This window comes from Conger conger, chromosome 4 (assembly GCF_963514075.1).
Source record: "Conger conger chromosome 4, fConCon1.1, whole genome shotgun sequence".
NCBI lineage: Eukaryota > Metazoa > Chordata > Actinopteri > Anguilliformes > Congridae > Conger > Conger conger.
The window spans coordinates 24,156,781-24,181,046 of NC_083763.1; the positions used below are offsets into that span (position 1 = coordinate 24,156,781).

General features: G+C 38.1%; 2 protein-coding genes across 3 annotated transcripts; one reads left to right on the top strand and one right to left on the bottom strand.

Moving 5' to 3' along the window:
* Window positions 1–7,467: 7,467 nt before the first annotated feature.
* On the bottom strand, window positions 7,468–10,940 carry zic4 (zic family member 4). Of its 2 annotated transcripts, XM_061240307.1 has the most exons (3): window positions 10,520–10,940; window positions 9,818–10,411; window positions 7,468–7,942 (listed from the first exon to the last, which is right to left on the bottom strand). In XM_061240307.1, exons 1-3 carry the CDS (start codon window positions 10,938–10,940, stop codon window positions 7,506–7,508), a joined length of 1,452 nt encoding a protein of 483 aa, XP_061096291.1. In that variant the 3' UTR covers window positions 7,468–7,505. The 2 variants fall into 2 exon arrangements, with proteins under 2 accessions (XP_061096291.1, XP_061096290.1); XM_061240306.1 differs by having other exon boundaries at window positions 9,818–10,940.
* A 5,693-nt stretch (window positions 10,941–16,633) lies between these two features.
* zic1 (zic family member 1 (odd-paired homolog, Drosophila)) lies at window positions 16,634–19,910 on the top strand. Its single transcript, XM_061239647.1, has 3 exons — window positions 16,634–17,874; window positions 18,225–18,388; window positions 18,885–19,910. The coding sequence occupies exons 1-3, from the start codon at window positions 16,911–16,913 to the stop codon at window positions 19,080–19,082; spliced, it is 1,326 nt and encodes a 441-aa protein (XP_061095631.1). The 5' UTR covers window positions 16,634–16,910; the 3' UTR covers window positions 19,083–19,910.
* The last annotated feature ends 4,356 nt before the right edge of the window (window positions 19,911–24,266 follow it).

The window sequence follows — 24,266 nt, forward strand, 5'->3', positions numbered from 1 at the left end:
AACTGCTACCTGCACAACAAAGATAAGAACCAGGGGCCTATTTGACCAACTTCAGAGCAAGAATTTACCTGTATTTCACTGGAAAGCCAATTGGTTCGAAACCAGTTACAAATAACTTCTGTTTTTCTGTCAAGAAGGAATACATGTCTGGAGAGCATGAAGAGCATGTCTACAAACCTGCGATAGTTTGATCTTGGCTATGACAATTGCTTGGTAATCTGCTAAAACACCCATTTGATAGGCCTAGCGCATTTATTGGACCTTTATTTATGTTATACACTAAACCCAGCTGCAATATGATGGATGATTTCCCGTGGTCTTTGTGGACATTTTGCTTTTAAAAGATTAAGAGAGAGCCTTTTCCCATGTTAATGAAGTCCATAAAAGATGGTCATTCTGGATAATTTAGTTAGTTTTTGTCTCTTGCCATTTGCCTTGGTCTGTATTTTCTCCAGTAATCCCTGTGGTTTATGTACATTAAATTTAAATGTTGCTGAGCATTTTGCTTTGAGATGTCAGCCACCTTTTAATGTGGCGTACTAGCGTTCTGTGTGGCTTAAAAAGATAGTGAGGTAAAATAGTGGAAAAAGAAAAATAATTTCACCTCAGATAGAGTCAAAATTCAAGTCTTTATTGACATAATTCAGATTTTTTTTTTCTAAACCATACAATATATGCTATATGCATGCAGCCATCGCCTTCCCACCCAAGTATAAGTGTGAGAGAGAGAGAAAAAGAGAGAGAGGGACCAGTGCAATGACTGCGCAATATATTTAATCAAAGATTAAATATTTTTAATTAAATCACATAAGGATTGTAATGTATATTATCTCAGAGCACTTATATTGGCATGTATTCATGTGCACTCTGGCTGAAACAACATATAATTACTAAAATGTAATTTGCAATGTAATGTGTAATGTGTTAGAATGTTAGGCCAACTTAAAATGGTGCAATATTGAATTCACTGAGGTACCTGGGGGTAGTCTTGAGTCATGTGTAGAAGAGGCAAGGCTATGATCTATATGTTGAAGGTTCGAATCCAATAGAATATGTCATCCTGTATAAGAACCGCGTAAGTGTGATGATTACATTTTGTTTGTTTTGTGTTTGGTACATAGTAGCATAACCAAAACTATTGATTAATCACAGATTATTCTGCCTTCAACAAAGTAGGTAATGTGTATAAAATCAAATTTAATCTAATAAATATGGTTTTTCCATCGGCTCGGGTGAGACATTAACACAAATGTAGTCAAGGCTTAGATGATACCAACAAAATGTATGACATAAGGCCATGTAGAGCTTAGAAAACGTATTAGTCTATTCTATGTGTGGGGCCAGAACAGAGGGGTTGCATTCAATCAAATTCAATAAGTTGCCTCAGTCTTCTATCTAGCGATTTAAAGTGCAGTATTATAGATATAATAGATACAGTACATCTTAAACAAACAAATATAACAAGAAGCTGTTGGCCATTGTTTTCTTTTCATAATATGAGAATAAGTCTCAATATTCATTCATTCATTTTGAATAGGCACTTCATAATTTGTTCATATCCCTCTCTGAATGAACATTATAATACTAAATAGACAGTGCTTGTTGCAAACCATATGAACAAATTAGTGAGAGACATCCAGGATCAAAGAAGGCGAAAATAAGCATGGGTCTTCCAATGTATTCATGGGACCACTTTCAGATTCAAGGCCAACAAGCGTGTCTCACATTGAATGTGATCGTCTATTCAAAGTGCAGGTGCGAAGTAGTGTGGCACATTCTGCCACATTATGTGAAGGCTGTTAGAGATCAGTTTTCAGCCTTACTAACTGAAGAGGCTGATTTTCATTGGAGAAAGCCTGTTCACCCATGAAAGAAAAATAATGTGGCGCGTAAGAAATTTGATTTAGGAGTAATATCCTAATGCTTGAATTGTGTTGGAAGGCTTTTTCAGATTCAAGAGAAGCTTTGAATTCTGAGGCACATTATACTCTTCCAGAAAAATCGTGCTGTGCATGTGAATATATATAGCGTACAACGTTAGCTTGACTAAAATTACGTCTTTAATTGAACCGACTTCTCTGACAAAATGGTATACATTACCAAAAGTAATCTTTTCTCACTTTTCTTGTTCTGTTTCCACCTTATCCTCTTCCTCTTCCTCTTAACCATGCTTTGAGAGAGAGGGAGAGAGAGAGAAAGAGAGAGAGGGAGGGAGGGATAGAGAGTAGGATGTGGGCTGACAGTCAGTGATTAAACCCTGAAATCACCAAGGTGCTCGCTCCCAAGAGACATAAACTGAAGCAAGATAATGCAAATTGATTGGTGGATTTATTAATCAAGCAGTGTGAACTTGATGATTTGATTTGTCCAAAAATAAAACACCCATACTGTTAGGAATAGTATTAATAAAACTTGTTTTTTGGAGAACTACAATAAGTAAAGGCTATAGTTTTCTCAAGAAAAGCATGTTGATACCTATAGCACATTCTTCTGCAAGTTCATCAACTTCAACATAGCAAAAGCTTTTCTCAATGTCAATGTGTCCACAGCTGTTTTCCGTGTTACATGAGAGAAACCCTTGATGATTCTTGCTCACTAATTATTGGTCATGCTGTAACCTGCAGACACAGATCTTAGATCGAAGCGAGATAAAATGTGAAAGTGTGTGTGTGTGTTGTATGAGTGTGTGAAAAAGAGTAAGAGAGAGAAAAGGTAAGAGAAAGAGAGAGAGAGAGAGAGAGAGAGAGAGAGAGAGAGAGAGAGAGAGAGAGAGAGAGAGAGAGAGAGAGAGAGATAGAGAGAGAGAGAGAGATAAATAATACAATAATAAAACATAAAGAGAGAGGTTCCCCCACACTGGAAATGGAATACAAATGCCAGCGACTCAAAAAATCTACAATATAACTTATTTAATAAAGACAAGATTCTGTAAGAAACTATTTTAGTATATGTCTTTTGAGGGGTATATTCATTCAGCAAGGGTCATCTTGAAATAATACTATTTATTTATTTATGTATTTATTTATTTGTGTATAGGCAATTGCATTCATCAAGCTGTGTACTGGGGACCATATTAAATATTTGAATGTGCATTACAGATACATTTCAGAAAAACCTTAAAATCTTTAAATGTGGCTTAATGTTGTATTGTCTAAAAATATGTATGATAACATTACATATAACCCACCAAGAAATGGCCATATCATGTGTTGAACATTTTATGACATTTCGTGACCTAGAGTGGAACCCCCCACTCGGATGTGAAAGTCTTTGTCTCTGCTTGATCTGGTTTCCTTTCCCTTTCCTCATTTACCAATCTCTAATGAATGTTTTTTCGTGTTTGGAATAGCACCTGTCTTGTGGGGTTTTTTTAACAAACTAATCCAAGCAACTTCAAATCTTGTAATTATGACATAAAATAGAACCTTGAATGGACTTTTCGGAGGACTGCTAATCCCCTAATAAAAGCCTTTTCTAAATAATGCAAGACGCAAGACAGTCTCCGGAAGCAGGATTACCGCCTCCATTATTTTACAATGAAATGATATTTCACACTCAGACGGGTCAGTATTTCACAGTTAGGAAGAGAGGGTGTGTTTCTAGGAACCAAAAATGGACAATGGATTAATTTTGCATTTTAGCACAACTGCAATAATCCTTTTATAATAATATGTAATTAATGAATACAGAAGATATTATCATATTGGGGTTTCATTTTTTGAATACGCTTTGGTCTTTTATGATGTGTCTGTGTTCTTTGTGTGGAAGTGATGTTATTTTACGTTCCAAAGCAATGTGTCAGATCTATTTTGATTTTGTCAGACCTTATACGAATCATTTCAAGGCACTAAAAAAACATAATTATAAGAAAAGTTCCAATGTACATGTGTGTGTGGGTGTGAGTGAGTGTGAATGTTATGTGTGTAGTTCTGTCCTTCGAGGATAGGGTCCATAACATCAAGATGTCTGTGGAGCTTGTAAACGTTAACTTTGACTGGATTAACATGGGTTTCACAATGATGCAATGATATCTTGACAAATGCGGACATGGAATATTGTTTCATTGTTTAAAATACGGAAGGGGGAATTGTAAAAATGCATGCTTACTTCGGCCGTATAATAGCAAAAAAAAGCGTTTTTTACGCTTCCTTGAAACAGTGATTGTGACTGTTCAGTTCTTGTCCACACTTTATGTGTCGTTGTCAGTGGCACATCAATGAATAGACGTTAATTAATTCTACAAGAAGTAGTGATCTCGTTGATGATAGGGAGCAACAGGGGATGGATACAAACAAAATGCTTTGTCTAAGATGAAAAAGAAATCTCTGGGTCAGTAAAAAGGACCGCTAATGATGGCCACACGTCTCTCACCATGTTGTCTAAGGGGCCTTAACTATTTCGGTTGCCTATAGTGAACTATAATATCCTCGTTCAGCCCCGATTGAACTTCAGACGTCCAGTAGCCTCTGGGGCATACCTTTCATTATTCGATATTTTATTTACTTTTGCGCTCAGTAAACTGGACTAGTACTACTACTGTACTGCTGCATTAATAATAAGAATCATAAGAGTAATAATACATTTAAAAAATCATAACAATGAGCCTAGTAATAGGCTAATACATTCATACAGTTTGTGCTTATCTTTATCAATAATACGCAGCATCTCAATTATATTATTTACATTGGTCAACTTCATTTTACACATTTTACACAAACTGAAGTTAACCTTTACATAATCTCATTAATCTTCTTGCTTCAGATCAGGCTATTTGAAAGTATTTATATTTATGTGAAGCTGAAGTGAAAGAAACATCATCCTCTCTCTTTCTCTCTCTCTCTCTCTCTCTCTCTCTCTTCTCTCTCTCTCTCTCTCTCTCTCTCTCTCTCTCTCTCTCTCTCTCTCTCTCTCTCTCCTTCGTGTATCAGGTTAGATTGAATTATATAGGCTACAACATGAATCGGCACGCTGCGCGACAGAATCATAACAGGTCAGTGTAAACAGGTCATAACCACAAGTTCTAGATGATCTCATTACTTTGATGGCTCGTAATGTCGCACAGAATATTTCCGGTTATTATTGATTGCTTGTTTTGGTTTTTAAATGGGCTAGTCTTCTGTAGTATTAAGCCTGGAACCTCTTCGCATAGAGAAGGAGAGAAATTGATAACACAATCAGACGACATACAATATTTGTTTTATATTAACTCGCGCTTCAAAGACGCCTCGTTTCAGACGCCTCCTATTCAGTGCTTGGATACGTGAAAAGACCAACTCAAACACAATTGACCAGAAATCACACAGTCACTCAGATCTCCCCAAATAGCCTAGCAGTAGCCTAGCCTACCCACCAAGGGTCTAGTTCGAGAAATGTAGAGTGCGAGTATGGATGCAGATCTTTTTTTACCTTTGATGCACGAGTGGGCTGAATAAAGTAGGCTCTCAGGCGAAATGTCAGATAGCCTATATATCTTTAGTTCTTAACATTCTCTCTTTGAAAACGGTCGAATCTTCCTTTACTTAAAAAAAAAACCCAATCATTTCCGTGGCAAAGTTGCGGTCAACTCTAATGATCGATGGGGATCCCTGCAGAATTCATATGTTACAGCAGGTTCGGTTCGTGATTCCACGCACATATTCTTTTAAAAAATGTATTGTTATTGATTAATTTTCACAAATATAAAAACATTCTCTGGAGTTACAAATGGGAAGCGAGTATTCCGTTTGTATGTTCCTATAGGCTTTGCTCTCTTCAGGCGTAGCCCCATATTATTTGAGTTTGACTCGACTCTTGCCATTGAATTCCTAACTCACCATGACGATTCGCTGTAGTGAAGAAATAGTTCTTTGTATGCAAGAAACTTTGAAGTCTTTTAGAGGAGATTCAGTCCTTCGTCTATCGCTACCTTGATATTGTTGGGATAAAATCGAGAACTCTGTGAGCGCATTTTGAATTTGTGTACGCATAAAAGTGGAAATATTACACAGATAGTTCCAATTTTGTATTGTAGTTCATGCCATTCATTATAAAAATGAAGAAGGGATGAGTGTGTGTGCGTTGTCCTGTCCCTTGTGGCTAGGCTAGGATCCCTATATGTATGTACGCAGGGGTAAGTATCAGGTTGTATTAGTCGAAAATAGGTAAAACATACTCACTGGAAAAGTAGGCTGGATTTTCTCTGCGCTGGTTTAACACTGACGAATTTACCGTGTATTACGTATGCAGGCATACATTCATATACATCTGTTTTCGCTGGAAACGATAATAATAGCATACTTTTCAGTATGCATAGTACGGACGCTCAGTAAGAAAGTTTAATGACGTTAAACAAACGGCGCGCTGTGATATCCCTTCAGGTAGTTGTATATTAGACGTATGTGATCAACCCGAAAGTGGGGTCAAATGAGGTTATTACACAAAGCCCGTGTAACATGAGAAAACGAGTTGCTTACTGTCATCGCTTTATAGTTATCATGACTGTTCCAAAGTATGATTAAAGGATTTTAACATCCAATAGTATTTGACGTGCTACCCAAAAAGACTACAGTAGGGGTAACATTTGACAATGGATGGCAGGTCAATTATTCAATAAATTAATTGTTAAGTAAATAATTTATTGAGTTGCATATATATATATATATATATATATATATATATATATATATATATATATATATATATATATATATTCGAATAGTCTCTTTTCCACTGCAAGTTGGCAACAAAGCGTATGCCTTTTGACAATACTGTCATATAGACTACTATTTATTCAAAATACTGACAAAGGTACAAGGCTGTTTGGTACAAACACCGATATCTCTGTAACAATCTGAAATAAAATAGTCGTAAAAATGAATTCTTAACAAAAGCACAAAAAACGCGCATATTATCCAAAATTGCAGTAAATATAATGAAAGCAATGCAGGTAATATGAAATGCTGTGACAATTCTACTAGAATTGTGGTTTACTGACTGCACACATGAACAATTATATTCTGTATGAAATATTTAAATCGGCTCAAATATTATTTTATACAAACCAGTAGTAAACGATACAAAATATTTGCCCCAGTGACTTAAGTTTACAAAATTTCAGGTAACACAATACATGAAAACATCACTATTTACAAATGTATATAATTTTCTATTGAAACACTTTGGTTCGAAAATACAAAAAAGTTCCTGTCAGATTTAAAAAATAAATTAAAGAAATACCCAGACCGAGATACATTTACATAAAATACAGTATCATGCGCATGATAAAGCAAATACAAAAAAAAAATATCGCAACAATATAGGCCTATATATATATATATATATATATATATATATATATATATATATATATATATATATATATATATATTTACAATGCGTTTAAACAGTTCAATGATGTGTACGTGGCCCAGTGCATTACGGAAAGAGGCCTATTGTTTTTTTTTTTCTTTTTTTTTCTTTTAGGTCTATAAGTCCTCGGTATGACAAAAAACTGCTTCACGTGCAACTTAGAATTCGTCCCTTGACTCAGTTTCTCTGTTGGAAGGCCCGTCCACGGGGTCAGGTGAAGACGAACTACTCGGAGGAGTCTGAGTCCCACTCGCTCCCGAACTGTGACAAACGTACCACTCACTTAAATTGGCAGCTTGCGAGGAGGGCATGGACTCGGAGTGGCCAGAAGAAGTTGGGTCTCGACCCAAGTCCGAGGAAGGAGACACGAGAGATGTGGTTGAAGATTCGTAGCCCGAGCTCGGAGGTGGAGACTTGCAGTGCACCTTCATGTGTTTTCTCAGGGAGCTGGGGTGAGTGTAGGATTTGTCACAGCCCCTCACTTTGCAGTTGTAAGGCTTATCGCTGGTGTGCACGTGGGAGTGCTTTTTCCGATCGCTGCTATTAGCGAAACGCCTATCACATCCATCAAACTCACATTTGAAAGGTTTTTCACCTACAATAAGAGAAAAAGATAACTGATTAAAAAGCAAAGTATTGTACATGCGCTACAGGCTTGGGGTTTCTTAAACAAAATATTCGCAACATGAACGTGAGACATGTGTGCCCATGTTTTGGCCAATTTATTGATTGATATGGGAATCGTGGGATTCTCCCTCTTTGCTGGGAAACAACACAGTTATCGAATGCAACCGACCAATACAACCAATCATGTATGGTTATTAGCCAGTTATCACGTGTTGAGCATAGTTTGTACTTCAGGTCTCCATATGTAGCAGGTTGTCTGTGGAGCTCGAATACGTTCAAATATCCTTACCGTCACGTGCTGTTCAACACGTCAAGCATCAAATTAAATAAACCGTACTTATGACTCTCCCTCAAAACTACATTTGAAGGAGTGGTATTCAAGGCACAAGGTGTCGATTGTATTACTGAAATTAATCGTAATCCACCTGAAGACAAGCATGTGCCAAGCGCTTATAAAAGCAGTCAGTAGCTGCTGTCTAATTACAGCTGCACGTCGAGGAACAATTTGACCTTCAGCTGTAGGGCTGAGACAGCCAATCAACGATATTAGTGTACTACAAGCGAGCAGTAAGTAGGAGACCCCTGGGAGATCCTACCCATAAACACAAAGCTTGCGCAGCGTCTAGAGTGTGATAACATGGAGCAAAATCGTTCAGGTTTCTAATTCCCGGGGGTTTATAAAACACACCGGGGCAAGGAAAAAAAAACCGCAAATCCTCTTGCATAAAGCGAGAAAGACATAGAGAGAGAGAGAGAGAGAGAGAGGGGTGTGTGTGTGGGGGGGGGGGGATGTCTCTTTTTTGAACGCAGAAAAACCTTCAGCTTTACATTAATACAAATACTTTCGAATACCTTTCATTTAGCTGTCAAATTGTCAAATAATGCTAGACGTGTGATCGGATGATATTTCAGGAGCTGCCACAGTTCCTTATACATACAAAATTGAGGGCCTGAATCAGCAGATTCTGAAAATATGGGACTTCTGAACGCATATCTGTTTTTATTCATTATCGGTATATTCGACTTTTTCCTTGGGAAAGTGATTTCATATAAAACAGTGTAATACCATAGTATTTGTGGTGGTGTTATCATTTGATATGTTTCATAATTCCCCTGTTCAAAAATCATTATTTGAATGATCATTGTTTTGTTCACAGTTATGAACTACAAAACGAGGACTATCAACTTATGGAATGCTGCAACTTTAGTTTTACATTCACAAGGAGTCGTTACCTCTATTAAAATGTATCTATGTACCTGTTATCTATAGACCGTTAAACCAGCTCTTTCTACATGTCCACCTTGCAGTTCGTCAAACATCCCCACGATCTCACCCTCAAAAGCAAGTTCCTCGTGGAGACCAATAAAAGAGACCATCATTGAAAATAACGCTGCATAACAGCATGTAAAGTTTTATTTAATACGCTTCTGGGAAAATATACATATTTTTCTTTCTTTTATAAGCAAAACATGTATTATGCTTATGTTAAGTATATATCAGCTCCTGTAAAAAATAAATAAGTGATGTCTGTTTCTCCTTTATTAAATGCGCGCAAGAACGAACCCACCGCGCTATAGCCTAAACATTGAAGTCGTAAATATATTCGCTAGGTTGTAGAAACTCATACACGCACACTCTCTCGCTCTCTCTCTCCTCTCACATAGAGTGTGTCTGTTTGTGTGTGTGTGTGTGTGTGTGTGTGTGTGTGTGTGTGTGTGTGTGTGTGTGAGAGAGAGAGAGAGAGAGAGAGAGAGAGAGAGAGAGAGAGAGAGAGAGAGAGAGAGAGAGAGAGAATATAGGAACTTAAAATACTGGAGGAAGGACGCGCATAAAATCACTGACCTGTATGGGTCCTTTTGTGGATCTTGAGGTTTTCAGATCTTGCGAATACTTTCCCACAGCCGGGAAACGGGCAGGGGAAGGGTTTTTCACCGGTGTGCACTCTAATGTGATTTACAAGTTTGTACTTCGCTTTAAAGGGTTTTCCTTCTCGCGGACACTCTTCCCAAAAGCAGATATGATTTGCTTGCTCAGGTCCACCAACATGCTCGACTGTAACATGTGTAACAAGTTCGTGCATAGTGCTGTACGTTTTAGAGCAAAGTTTTTTCACCGCGTGCTCTGGCTCCAGCCACTTGCAAATAAGCTCTTGCTTTATCGGTTGCCTCATGTACCGAAAAAAAGCTCCGGGTCCGTGATGGTGTGCGCTGAGATTCATGTTAAGATTCATGCCGCCGTAGCCGTGTAAAGGAGAGCCGGCCACTTGACTCAAGTGATCAGACCGAACATACATTTCTCCTGGTATTCCTAACCTTATTTGTCCATTCAGTTCTTGGCCACCTGGCGCTCTGCTTGCTGGCTGTTCGTGATGGAGTCCAGGGAAGAGGGTATGGTTTCCAGCGTTCGGATGATGACCATAGTATCCAGGATAGCTACCTGTTGTCGAAACAAACATTCCGTGGTGAGAAGCTGTAGCAGGAGTCTGCTCGGTCAGCCCTGGCATGCCTTGAACTGTCAGATCTCTTCGAATCAGGAAATCCCTACCTGGCGACAATGCCTGGGCCGTATGAGACATAGAGTATGGTACTGCAGCAGGCTGGAGCGGCCCAAAAGCTCCCGTTTGACTGGCGACCACTTCACTGTGGCCTGCCATATGATGATTGTGGTGGTGATGGTGGTGAGGATAATGATGGGCTGGGCTGATTTTGAGGGCCGCGGAGTGCCCCATGTGTTCTGGCCCGAATGGACTCGGCCCCAGGCGGGGTTCTGCAGTAATCTCCCCAGGGTGCGTGTGAGCCATTGAATGTGGATGGCTGCTGAACCCCGGGATGCCTGTCACGCTCTGAGGGGTATGGTGGTGATGATGGTGGTGGTGAGCCCCTGCCAAGTCAACTAATCTCAGCGCCGTGCTCCGTTTGGAAAACGCGGTGTCCATCATAGAGTTTCCCAAACCATCCACGCTCATTACTCCTAATTTTGAAATAACTTGACAGCAGGCAAAATAATAATGATGATGACAAATATATTTTAATCGCAATGAAAAAAGTAATAAAAAAAACTTTCTAAAGTTCACAGCCTATCTCTGTGCCTACATGGAATCCCATTCGGTTGAGAGGCAGCAGCAGGACGCTTTGATATACTGAATAGAGATTCATGGTAGGCGCTGCAGCCCGCGGAGCTAAACAATCATGGAGCTTTCTAATTGGTCGGAGCTCAATGATTGACGTCACTTGTGACAGTTTCCAATAAAGAAAAAATGCTTTTGCTTCACCAAGAAACCAGAGCGCATGCGCTGACCCTGAGGCAATACAAAGAGGGAGAAAATATATTTCTATATAATACATAATTAAACAATGAACTCTAAAAAAGCTTATTTAGTTATTAGTTTATTTATTGCTGTATATTTTATATATTTTTAATATTATATTGTGTTTTTCTTTTTCTTTTTTTTACATAGAAAGGGACCAGTGAAACATTCATCAGTCTACTATTTAAGATAAAAATGTGTTCCAGCAGAGTTGAACATGTCACTCTGCATTAAAAGACCAACTGACAGTAATGCACAAAATATCTACAATGCAATTTTTTGTAAATTGCGTAAATGGCTGGAACATATTATGCCACAATTATATATGTCCCATTGTATATGGCCCTCTAAAATTATTTCGCAACGCTCAACAATTGAAATAAATTGTTCTGAGAAGACACCAGTCTTGGGTAGATTTCAGTATAAATGTACCAAGGTGCGAGACTCTGTTTACTCTCATGCTTATTCCAAAAACGTCCCCCAAGCCCCTTCTTTATCTGCACACCCCCTTGCGACCGCTGCCTCTTTCACTTTGCCATGGGATCCATTTCTCTGTATTTGTGAGTAGATGAAACATCGGCCATTGTCCCAGAAAAAAGTAATGGTAAGGGACCTGTTGTTATGATCCGAGGTAATTTTGTCCACGAAGCTGTCAGATTCAGGCCCTGAGATGGAACGGATCAAGAGCACAGGAGGAGGCGCCAAATGAAGGAGTTACAAGAAGTAGTAGTAGTCGTAGTAGTAGAAGAAGAATGAGAAAGAAAGAAAGAAAGAAAGAAAGAAGGAAGCGAAGTAAAAAAATAACACTAAACAGACCTATGCTACAAAGATACAAATAATTCAAAATACAGAATATGTTATCTCAGCAACTATTACAACGCATTGTTAATACGCGCCCTACTCCATATTTGTTACAACTACAGATATACACACGCCTTACCATATTTTAATTATTTGAAAGTAGATTGTCCACTGATAAGCTTTAGGCAAGAGGATGTATAAGCAATAGGGAAATGTCTTGTTGAAGTTAATCCTTGTAAAATAATTGTTCAGTCAGGAAATCTAACATGGCTAGACTGTCTTCCCTCCAAACACGTCTCCCAAAAATGTGTCAATCGTCCAGAAATCGATCTCCTGAAAGCATAATGACGAGGCATTGTGCAATGCTCAACAAAGTCAAAAGTGCAAGCCGGCATTTCAATAGCCAAATCAAAACATTTGACTCTAAAACTGAAAACCTGATAAATAATGCGTATATTTCACTGTAAACAAACTTACCGTTAAATAAACATTATCATTTGCAGGGCACCTGGCAGACCTGAATGATAAATCTATAGCATAGAAAAAGCAATTTGCCATATTCGAATATGCCATATTGTAAATAATCAGATTTCAACCATAGGCTATTTGATTAGCTTTTTTCTTTTCCTGAAGTGAAGAACAAATGAGCGGTACATTTTTTCTCTCCTACTTCTTCTCTCTGGGCCTAAATAAGTTTTGTCCACCTGCATAAAACATTCTGAATGAAAAAAGCTTCACAATAGATTAAAGTGTAAAACATCCACGCACGCTCGCGAAAACAGTAATATTTTACTCACTCGTTCAATGTTTATTGTATGATACTTAAGCTGTGTTACCATAATGTAGTATTTTCTAACTCTGTGAATCGATTTGTATACATTAAGCTAACAATATTACATCCATTCTCACTTTAGGCGTTGCCTATATTGCATTTCTTTGAATACTGTATATGAAAAATAACCTTACCGTCATTGTAAATCCGTGGATGTTGTATTCTGAACATATCGCCCTGAGACTAGTAAGAATCACTTTGTTAACTGGCCAAAAAGGTTAAACAGTTGTTCTTTAGACACATGTCATATATCATACATAAAATCTGCGAAGGCACTGGACGGATTATACAAGTGCTTATATAGTAGTCAATCACTGATTTTGTTGGTCTCCAAGAACAATGCCTGGTGCTAAGGCAGGAAAACCACAATCCCCTTTGAAAGAATGTCACGCCAATATTTTATTACCTGCGGGTCAATGCCACGCAGTCTACCACGGTATTCAATTACAATATTCAGCGTGTTCACGTCTATAGCTACTTGATTCAGTATGACCGTTCACTTACATCAATGGCGTACGCCTTTTTTCCAAGTCAGCTGGATACATTAGAGAGGGAAATATTTAATTATGCAATTTTAACATTTTATTGGACTCCTCGTATGTCCCCTGTTTTGAGTGGCAGGCTAATCGCACGTAGGCCGATTTGAACTGGTCTTTTTTTTTTTTTTTTTTTAACCGTGGGTGCCAGTTATTAAGAACAATTCGTAGGCTACAAGTTACCTAAATCCGTGCTCCGCAGCTTCGGCTACACTGCTCATTTGTGTAGGGATGCATCCTTTGACCATTGACTAAATATTTAAATGTTAATGTTTTATTCCTGGTAGCAGCAACTGAAACAAAGTAAAATAGAAATGAGGGTTGTTTTCGGTACAGCCTACAAACGGGTTGTTGAATAACCTATACTAATTCCTTTTTTCCTCTTTAACGAGTGATACAAATATATATATGTTTTTTTTGTTTGTTTTTTTATCCACGTTCTATGAACAAACAGGATCTTAGATTATTTTAAAACAATTCGTTAAAGTGCAGATGCAAACACACGACGACATTCTTACTGTACAATCCGAACTCATAATAATAAAGAGAAATCCCGTAGTTCGGCTCAAATCCCCATGGTGCAAAGAAAGTAAGGCAATGATGTGAATTTGGTTCTCTTGAGGATTTTCAACATAATTGACCTGTCAAAGGCCCTCGTTGACAACGCCATGTCAAACGTGTCATAAGTAAGCAAACATCTTTTGAATTATGACAGATCCTAAGGATGCTTATTAAATGGAAGCTATATACGTGTTTCGAGTCGCAGCTGTACTCGGTGTAAAACGAAATGAAGTTCCACTCTGAAGATCTATTAGGTAAATGTAGGGCTGTTGTTTTTGAAGAGAAGAAAATTAAATACCACAATGATGTCATGCAATGTATTACAAAATATAAAATATTTGCCACTAATGGAGTTTAAAAGGCATTGCAATTCCATGCTCGGGTCTTATATGTCAATAGCAGAAAAATAAATAAATAATAGAAAATACAAGGAAAAAAAGTATTTTGCTGCAACAAGGTACGGCCTGACATTTCAGTTTAGAATATTACATGGAGCAATGTACCATGTGAGTTAACGATGGACCACAGTATATATACTCTATACGAAATTGATGCAGTAACATAAAATATCATACAAAGACCAATGTTACATTAGCACGTTATTTCGCACAGGCTAATTGTCTTCTACCCCGGCATCAAAATCTCTCATAGATCAAAGTTAACAAAGCCATCCCCTTCTTCCATTGCTTTTTTTGTAAAACCAACCTAAAATAGAGGTCACAAGTTTTGTATTCACTTCTGAACGCGCGCCTGCCTTACCGGTATCCACCTGTTGAAGAGGTCCTCCAGATTTTTAAACGCTTTAAAGTTGCATTTAATCTATGCAAAACAAGGAAGACGTCAGTCCCGCGTCTCTTCTTTTTGGTCTTTCTGGAATGAGTTTGGAATGTTTGAAGCTGGAACGACCAGTCAGGATGATATTTTAATGGCTTCTACGGCACATTGGTGCATGTGGCTTTGAACTCGAGCAGACTGTGTTTCCTGCAGAGAGCGCCGCAAATCTCTCTCGATAACTTATACAACCCACAACTTTTTCATACTTCCATTTGTGGTGCATTATAATTCGCCCCCAAATATAACTAAAGTACGAACCACAACAACAAACTATGGTCACGTTCCCTACAGCCCTATGAGCAAAATAACCCTCAGGGCAGAAGGATAAAATATTTAATGAATGCCCATGGAAGGTGGGGTGAAAATAAATACGGAGCTAAACATTTCATTCACAAAAGCATACAGCCCATGCTCAGTCGACCGTCTGACCATTTTGTTCGCGTAATTTAGTTAAATTAGCATTTATATTTCTTACAAAGTTCAGTTATTGGGTTCAATGTGCCTCAGTGCTATGGCGTTCAATATTCCATCTATGCACAAAGGGGAAACTCGTATAATTATAAAATATTGTATTTCTAGCTATGAAGGACTGTGCTGTGACTTAATTACTGCTGCACAGAGTAAATGTTGATAAACGACTATTAAGTTACTTGCTAATGTAATGTAATGTTTCACATAGGCTATAGCCTACGTCGCAATACGCATTCTTCTTGGGGTGACCTGTTCTTGTAATACTTCTTTTTTTCGTGTGATATTGACTGATGCATGAATCAATTCTGGTTTGTGCATCGGTCTTATATACGCAGCATTTCGGTTTTATTTGATGCAAAATCACACATAGGTATCATTACACTAGGCCAATACCTTGTGAGTGAACAATTAGCCTATAACATTTCATGTTATTATTGTTTTTGCCAATTTCAAGATGGAATTAACTCATAAATGACGGGAGATCAACGTGCAACGTGGATAACTTGTTGATCATGGTATTTCCACATTTTAGACTTTATTTTTGTCTAATTTATTCTGATAAATGGTTTAAAAGCAAAGCCCTTTCCTATTTCCTTGCATTTTACTGCGTGATTAACACTTTACATGATCCAGCCCTCCCCTTGAGAAGCAACCCAAAAAAAAGAATAACCAGTTAAAATGAGCAATTTTACATTCAAATATACTTCTTCGTTGTGATCATTTATTTCAGAGAAAGCTACGTTGTAAATATTATATAAAGTTATTAGTATTAAAAAGTGTTTGGGGAAATGTATTATACTTGGCCATTTATAGCATTGTAGGCCTATATGTTATTGTGCATCAAGAAGTATAGCAAATGTTTCGTAAAGTTATCTACTTACTTTTGAGTTGAAAATAGTCTTGTTAGCTTTCATTGTAGACTACGGCATCGGAATTTTAAGCTTCATTATAAGCGAAAGAATATTGACTCGATAGCTACATACTGCGTATACGTATGCCATATTTGCTAATCATTTCAAATATGCTTTATGTATTACCGATGCACATTTCTTGACTTTTCTGCTGTTCAGCATGCAAACCAAAGTCACAGTCAGCAACCTTACAATACCTGGGCCTGATGATGTAAACTGGCCAATAGGACTAGAGCTGGAGAACTGCGAGCTGTTATTTGGTATGTGTGGGTAAGTAGGGGGAGAAGGCTTTCTCGAATGAGCACCCAGCAAGGGGCTCACGTGACACTTCCCCTATTTTCCCATTCATCAGGGGTGGACGGTGTTGTCTTTTCAATTCATTTATCTGCAGGAATGATTGCGACTATCAGTCTGGAGCTCACCGCCTGGCTGAGGAGGTGAAAGTTTCGCCACAGGAAGATAAACCGCAAAAGACAATATTGTACATGATTTGCGTTTGCAGTCGAGGAGAGGGAGTGGGGAAAATTCCTTTCCGCTAAAAATAAATAGAAATCCATGACCAGAGTTTGTCAAACTCGCATTGAGTAAAGTCACACAAAAATCCTCCAAGCAAAAGCAGTGGTCAGAATATTTGCGCGTGCTTTTTGATTTTCCTCGCGGTAGTTTCAGTTACAGACTGAAGATGCTCTTGGACGCAGGATCCCAGTATCCTACCATAGGAGTGACTACGTTCGGCTCCTCCAGACATCACTCAACCGGAGAAGTCACAGACAGAGAAGTGGCTTTGGGGATAAATCCCTTTGCTGATGGGATGGGAGCTTTTAAAATCAACCACAGCACCCACGACCTGGGCTCTGGACAAACGGCGTTTTCCTCGCAAGCACCAGGCTATGCCGCTGCCCTGGGACACCATCACCACCCCACCCATGTCAGCTCCTATTCCACCGCGGCTTTCAATTCCACTCGGGACTTTCTGTTTCGAAATCGGGGTTTCGGAGACGCAACGAGCGCACAGCACAGCCTCTTCGCCTCCGCAGCGGGAAGTTTTGCAGGGCCACATGGACACTCGGATGCAACTGGGCACCTGCTTTTTCCGGGACTTCACGAGCAAGCGGCCACTCACGCGACTTCCAATGTTGTAAACAGTCAGATGCGTCTGGGCTTTTCTGGGGACATGTACGGTAGAGCCGAGCAGTACGGCCATGTAACCAGCCCCAGGTCCGATCATTACGCTTCGACCCAGTTGCACGGATATGGCCCCATGAACATGAACATGGCTGCACATCACGGAGCAGGGGCCTTCTTTCGGTACATGAGGCAGCCGATAAAGCAGGAACTCATCTGCAAATGGATCGAACCAGAACAACTGACGAACCCGAAAAAGTCCTGCAACAAAACTTTCAGCACAATGCACGAGCTTGTTACACATCTCACAGTGGAACATGTCGGGGGGCCAGAACAATCGAATCATATCTGCTTTTGGGAAGAGTGTCCGAGGGAAGGAAAACCCTTTAAGGCGAAGTACAAACTTGTAAATCACATCAGGGTGCACACCGGTGAAAAACCTTTCCCATGCCCGTTTCCTGGTTGTGGGAAAGTATTTGCTCGGTCGGAAAACCTCAAGATACATAAAAGAACACACACGGGTAAGTAGAAGACGGGCATTGGTTTCGTCTCCTTTAACTTCTCAGAAAAATATATTATATATGAATTTCCATTTATTTTTATTTTACAGTCATCAAGTAATTGTTATAGCATCAATTAAATGTGTAAACATGCAAAACTGTAATTATGAATAACCAAAAAAGGTAACAGGGATGAGCAAGCTAGTCTGGGGTTTTCATCGTTGTGGTTGTTTTAACCAGAACTCAAAAGATCAGCATATATTTGTGACCCCAGGTTGGCATATAAAGTAATATATATTGCAGAGCTCCATAGCAGTTCCTATGTTCGTTCTTAAAGATTTACTGGAACTGCACACTTTGTTTTGTGGCAGGTGAAAAGCCATTTAAGTGTGAGTTTGATGGCTGCGACAGACGGTTTGCGAACAGCAGCGATCGTAAGAAACACATGCACGTCCACACGTCTGACAAACCCTATCTCTGCAAAATGTGCGACAAGTCATATACCCATCCCAGCTCCCTCCGAAAACACATGAAGGTAAAAAGTTTTATGTCAAGCAATTATTCGAATGCTATTTGGTTTATTTCTACACTACTGTGAGGATGTTTTGTAATAAATTGCTGTGTTTACGAAGTAGATTTTAATTGTAGGCTACAGAGAATGTTTCCAAATGTATAATAATTTTAGCTATTAAATAAGAAAATATGTCTGGGAAATATAACAGTTAATTAATGAGATTTATAGGTATTATATAAATTACAATTTTGAAAGCGGGAAGAGTATTTTTCAGTGCTGTCTTAACAATTAATTAGGCTATAGTGCGCCATCGTGTGTGTCCACAATATTTATTTATTAGTGCTATTCTTGTAGTTGTTCTTTATTTGTTTTTGTTCGTTTGCTATTTTTTTAATATATATTTTTTTAACAAATAAAAACGTGCATTCGGAGTGCCAATGTGTGATTTAGAGGATTTGAACGGTGAAAGTGGTATCTAGGATCAGTTTTTAAAAATTGTGTTATCTATGTGTCTCAGGTTCACGAGTCATCAACACAAGGATCACAACCATCACCAGCGGCCAGCTCAGGGTACGAGTCATCGACGCCACCAACAATCGTATCTCCGTCTACAGAAAACCAGAACAGCAGCTCCATATCCCCAGCATCTTCAACTGTGCATCACACGACAAGTCACAGCGCGCTGTCGTCAAATTTTAATGAATGGTACGTGTAAAATATTTTTAAAAAGACTGCAGAAATAGGACTGCTTGAAATCAAAGACTAAAAGCCAGCCTATCAGTGTGGACCGAAAGAAAAAAAAATCAAGGAAGCCAAAATCTTTGGTAAACGGCGGTATATCAAGGAAGTGAAAGCAATGGTTGGACGAGGTACATTGCCGACTGAAAAGATAAAATGTTTTTTTTAAAGACTGCACACGTCTCAAATTGCATGCTATCTGCGGGGCGCGGTCTGTTTTTGTACATAAAGATTTACTAGTTTAAATATGTAATATTTTATTTTGTAAATAGTTATATCACAGTTTAAGGGAATTTGTGAAAATGTGGTCCCTACATTTATGGAAAATGAAATGGTTTTAAAGAATAATGCGATGAATAGTCTTGATTGAAAAGAGTGTTATAGTTAATGTGTACCAAATGTGAATTACTCAGTATTACTACAGTCTACACGTCGACCTAACCGACTATTAGTATTAATGTGCTTTTGTATACAGTGCAAACATTTCGTCTCAAGTCCAGTCTAAGTAGCACAGTAAATTGTTGTTATTTAATGTCATGTCGATAAATCGTATAGTGAAAGCCTGAAACTCCGTGTCAATCTGTTTATGTACGAAATGGTAAGAGATAAACCTATTTGTTCATTACCTTGTTAATTGCAAGAAATGAATATATGTATATAACTCAATTTTCCATATTTATCCGCATGTAAAGGGCCGGTATCACATGTTAGAAATGATCGGTATTTATGGAGAAATGCGTTCGTATGTAAAATTTAGTTTACACAATTGTTTGGTTACTTTTCGTACAGTATTAAAGACTTAAAAAACAAAATAAAATGAATTGAATTCAAAATTTTTCCCCACATACAGTTCTACGTGAATCAAATGCGTCCCTCTGTTTAAGGGAAGCAAAGAGATACACATTTGATGGCTAGAATTACACAAATCCCATATTATACGTGTATGGCTATAATTGAATTTTTCCCATACACTAGAATCTTGCTTTTTGCGAAATTTCACAGTCGATATTAATTTAACATGTTGCTAATTATATTTTATTATTCATGTTCAGTAAAATGCATTATTACATCGTACATTTTTGTTAGGTTCACTGTTGCCAGTATTTTCATAAACACACATAGTAACCAGTTAATAATTTGTGGTACAATATAAAGTGCGAGAGACAACGAGACTTTTGCGTTGTGCAAGAACACGTTACAAACAAAAGAGTTTAATTTCAGTTCCGTTTGTTCAGTTTTTTGGTAAACCACGGACGGTCGTTTTATTTGAAAAGAGTATAATCCAATAAATCCAGAATCATTTTAGGGTCATTTCATTTTATTTCTGTTTGTCTTTCATTTATCCACAATCGACATCAAATTCATTAGCCTACCCTTTGTATCACAGGAACAAAAATAAAAATGGGAAGGTTATGTAAATTAGATTACATCTGTTCAGTTACCGATAAACGCCTGCTTCTTGAAAACAAATTAAGTTTCACGTTCTTTGTTTTGATAGATTTGTAACAATACTAAGACATCTAACTTAGATACGGTTGGAGTAACCGTTCAGCTTTGTTCCTCGTTGCAGCTTGCTTGACCGCCCCATTAGGCAGACATCACATCAACAGACCTCAACAGCGATCATGAGCTTGGTTAACACTGCTAGTAGGCAAGTGATGTCTTAGCCCGCTATGTGTGTGGATGTGTGTTCGCGTGTGTGCGTGTGCGTATGTGCGCGTAACACGTGTGCGTTTTGAGGCTTACACTTGCATGTATATTTTGGTAGTAAAATAACCGGCATTACTTCGTGCTTATTGTCACACACCCAAAATTTATTTTTGGAAATATTGATGGGTCATCGCACAGCTGTAATTATTATCTATATGTTTACGCCAAATATGATTTCGTTCTCTTTTTTTATATTTTATTATTATGATTTTTATTTGATTTTTTTACAGAATTAATTATGAGTGTGTGTTTCAGTGCTCACGTGGAGGGTGTGTATGGATTTGCGGGAAGTGCATGAGTACGCACGTATAGGCCTATCTAACGAGTAAGGACATTATGACGTGTACATGTTATCAGTTACCGGTAGTTTAGAGTGCATGGTATCCTTAAATGCAATCATTGCGCTTGCTTTTCAATGTAAACCAGGCTTGATTATTGATTCTTCATTGAAGCCATTTCCTTTATAGCAGCTGATGCATAAGCACGTTTCAAAGTTGTTACTGCTACTTACGCTTGAGAAATATCTTGTCAGCCTTACTGTACAGTGGACTATTTAAATGGTCCTGCGACAAGCATTATTATTATTATTATTATTATTATTATTATTATTATTATTATTATTATTATTGTAGGTGTTGTTGTTGTTGTTGTTGCTGCTGCTGTGGGGTTGTGGGGTTGTTTTGGGGGGAGGGGTCGGAGTTGTGATGCAAAATATGTGATTTTACCTGGTCCTCTTGCATATATAACTATGTTATCCATAGAATATAATTATAGATATGAATTGTAGACTTTATTTTCACACAGGCAAAAATAATTAATACTACTAGGCCTACTTCTACTAATTATAATACCACGAGGCTGCTACTACTACTAATACTTGCCTACTGCAACTAATACAACTACTAATACTACAGAAATACTACTACTACTACTACTACTACTACTACTACTACTACTACTACTAATAATAATAATAATAATAATAATAATAATGCATATGTAAAGTTTAGCTTCAGGATGTTGCTTACTATGGTGTTTACTTGTTGAGTAGTGTAAGCTATTGCATTTGCAGAGACAGAGGAGAGGAAATATTGCAGAGGAAATATTGTTCCAGGGATCGAGAATAGCAGCTATAATATGTTTGCCGGCTCTCTTTTGCTCGCAAATCGAAGAGATAGTTAGTGGCTTGGTTTCAGTTATTACACATTCATCTTTTAACCGGTCATGTTACACATTAGAACCAATCACATAGCCTACTACCACGACCAACCAACGGCTGTTTGTTTATTTATTTATTTATTTATTTATTTATTTAAACTAGGGCAGTCAAATTGTAAGTTTTCCAGTGATTTATACGTGCAAGTGGACCGAACTGTTTGCTGTTATATTATTTTCCGACAAAGAAAATAATGTCCGGATGTGTGTGTGTGTGTGTGTGTGTGTGTGTGTGTGTGTGTGTGTGTGTGCGTGTACGCGTTGGTGTGTGTGTTTGTTTGTACCCTACGATAGAAGGGATCCGTCTCGTTGAGCGATCAATTAATCGGTAACAACTGTATTGATAAAGTGGCCCACGGTGAGCTTCATAAACAACCGAATACTTAAATTTTTTATTTTTAGCTGCACATGTTTTGACCCCAGTATTTGGCAACGAAAATGCAGTGCGACTGGAAACTGTGATCGAAAGCTGTAATGTGCCGTATGATTAACTGAGTGCCTACGCCTGCCCGTCCCCTGACCCCCGTGTCTATCTGCTATGCGCAGTGTTTGCTAAATTAATAAGAGAAACCTTTACTCTGAAAACTGATCTTGGCCATCATTCTATTTACGTCACCCAATCGAGAAGCATATTGGTAAAGCCAAATACTTGCTAAGTACAGACATGCGCGAAAATATGCAAAGCAATTTTATCTATCTGCTTTAAACGATTAATGAAAATCCTGTTTTTCTGAAAACGCTTCGTCGGAATCAGGAAATCTTTGACACAATAGCAAACAAATTATATCTTGAAACATCACTCAATTGTTCGTTTGAGCGTCTGTTTTAATGAAATTTTCTAGGCCAATATCAATTTATGAAATGAAGACATGCGATAGAATATAATAATTTCATTAAATGAGATATCATTTCGACATGGTTCGTGGCCTAGGGGATGAAAATAAATAAGTTGGGGGTATTAATCAGCTTCCGCCATGTCAATAACCATCCGACTTTTAACCTTTCCTGCCTTTCTCTGGTGTGAAAACGTCCTTGATGTTCCATACTGCGACGTTTCGAATGAGCTTACATCAGACAACGGTTGTGAGCTTATCGAAAAGATTTTCAAGGAACATTACTTTTTTCTCTCTTGTAAACCAAGTAAGTGTGTGAACGCTATATTGAACCACAAGGGTTGCTGTAGCATGCAGCTGTTGATCTGAGACGTACGTGTTTATTTCTCCCCAAATATGAAAGTAGCTGGCATGTTTCCCTCGCGCATATATACACTTGACCTTTGGCTGACTTCGAAACAGCCGGGTTGGGGTGTGCTGTTGAGGATGCAGTAGAGGCTGAAAGGCTAACCATGCATTGCTGCAACATTAAGTATTCCGCCAAGTGCAACAGAAGGCTACCTGTCGTGGTCGCTCCAGAGCCCAATAGAAAGTCACTCTTTGGTTTGTTAATAAATCACGACTTCTGAGAAAACGACACGGGTCAACCTGTCTTTGCTAATGACACTGTAAATCTGATGAATGATAGAAATTAATGATTAACTTAACACATAGACATACACTGCTAAATTCCTTTTCAATTCAGCTGAATGTGAATTAATTTCGGCTTTTGTATGAACAGCTAGCCTACTGCATTCAGAGTCGATTTTATACCGTTTATACCGTTCTATTTAAAGACATGATAACATGCTCTTGGATTCGTTTTTTAATGCATTGTTGGTTAGTAAACAACGGAGTTTTAATGCAACTCGTTTAAGTGATTTGTTCTCAGGTTAAGCACTGCAGGTTATTTTTCAAAAAGCGTTTTATTTTTAAGTGATGCAAATATAATGGCTTGACCTTTCAGAACTGTTCTTGCGATATCTTGAACATAATTGAATCCATTCTCTATTGAAATATAATGCAGAAAAAAAGGTCTAAATAGGCGACATGTGCTTCCAATGTTCGTAGCTGACATATGTAGCCTATGCAAAACCGTCTTTGTTCGACCGATCCTTCCTATACAAATAAGTAAAGAAACACACACACATAACATACAACAAAATATTGTGAGTTTCTGAAATAGTCATGCTAAATCACTATATTTTTCCGATATCACGTCCTTAATAGCCACGAATAGATAGCACGTCCATGCATATTTGGAAGGCAAATCACATTTGCCAAATATTTTTGTTTTCTTTCGATTATAAACATTTTACTTGATCAGTAGGCGTGTGTTTATAGCCTATGATTTTTAATATGTT

Bases quoted from the DNA above. Each gene is read 5' to 3' on its own strand.
- zic4 (XM_061240306.1), bottom strand. From the start codon at position 10,940: ATGAGCGTGGATGGTTTGGGAAACTCTATGATGGACACCGCGTTTTCC. The intron at 7,943-9,817 runs GTCAGTGATTTT...CTCTTATTGTAG, and splicing joins CCACAAAAGGACCCATACAG to GTGAAAAACCTTTCAAATGT.
- zic1 (XM_061239647.1), top strand. From the start codon at position 16,911: ATGCTCTTGGACGCAGGATCCCAGTATCCTACCATAGGAGTGACTACG. The intron at 17,875-18,224 runs GTAAGTAGAAGA...GTTTTGTGGCAG, and splicing joins ACATAAAAGAACACACACGG to GTGAAAAGCCATTTAAGTGT. The intron at 18,389-18,884 runs GTAAAAAGTTTT...TATGTGTCTCAG, and splicing joins CCCTCCGAAAACACATGAAG to GTTCACGAGTCATCAACACA.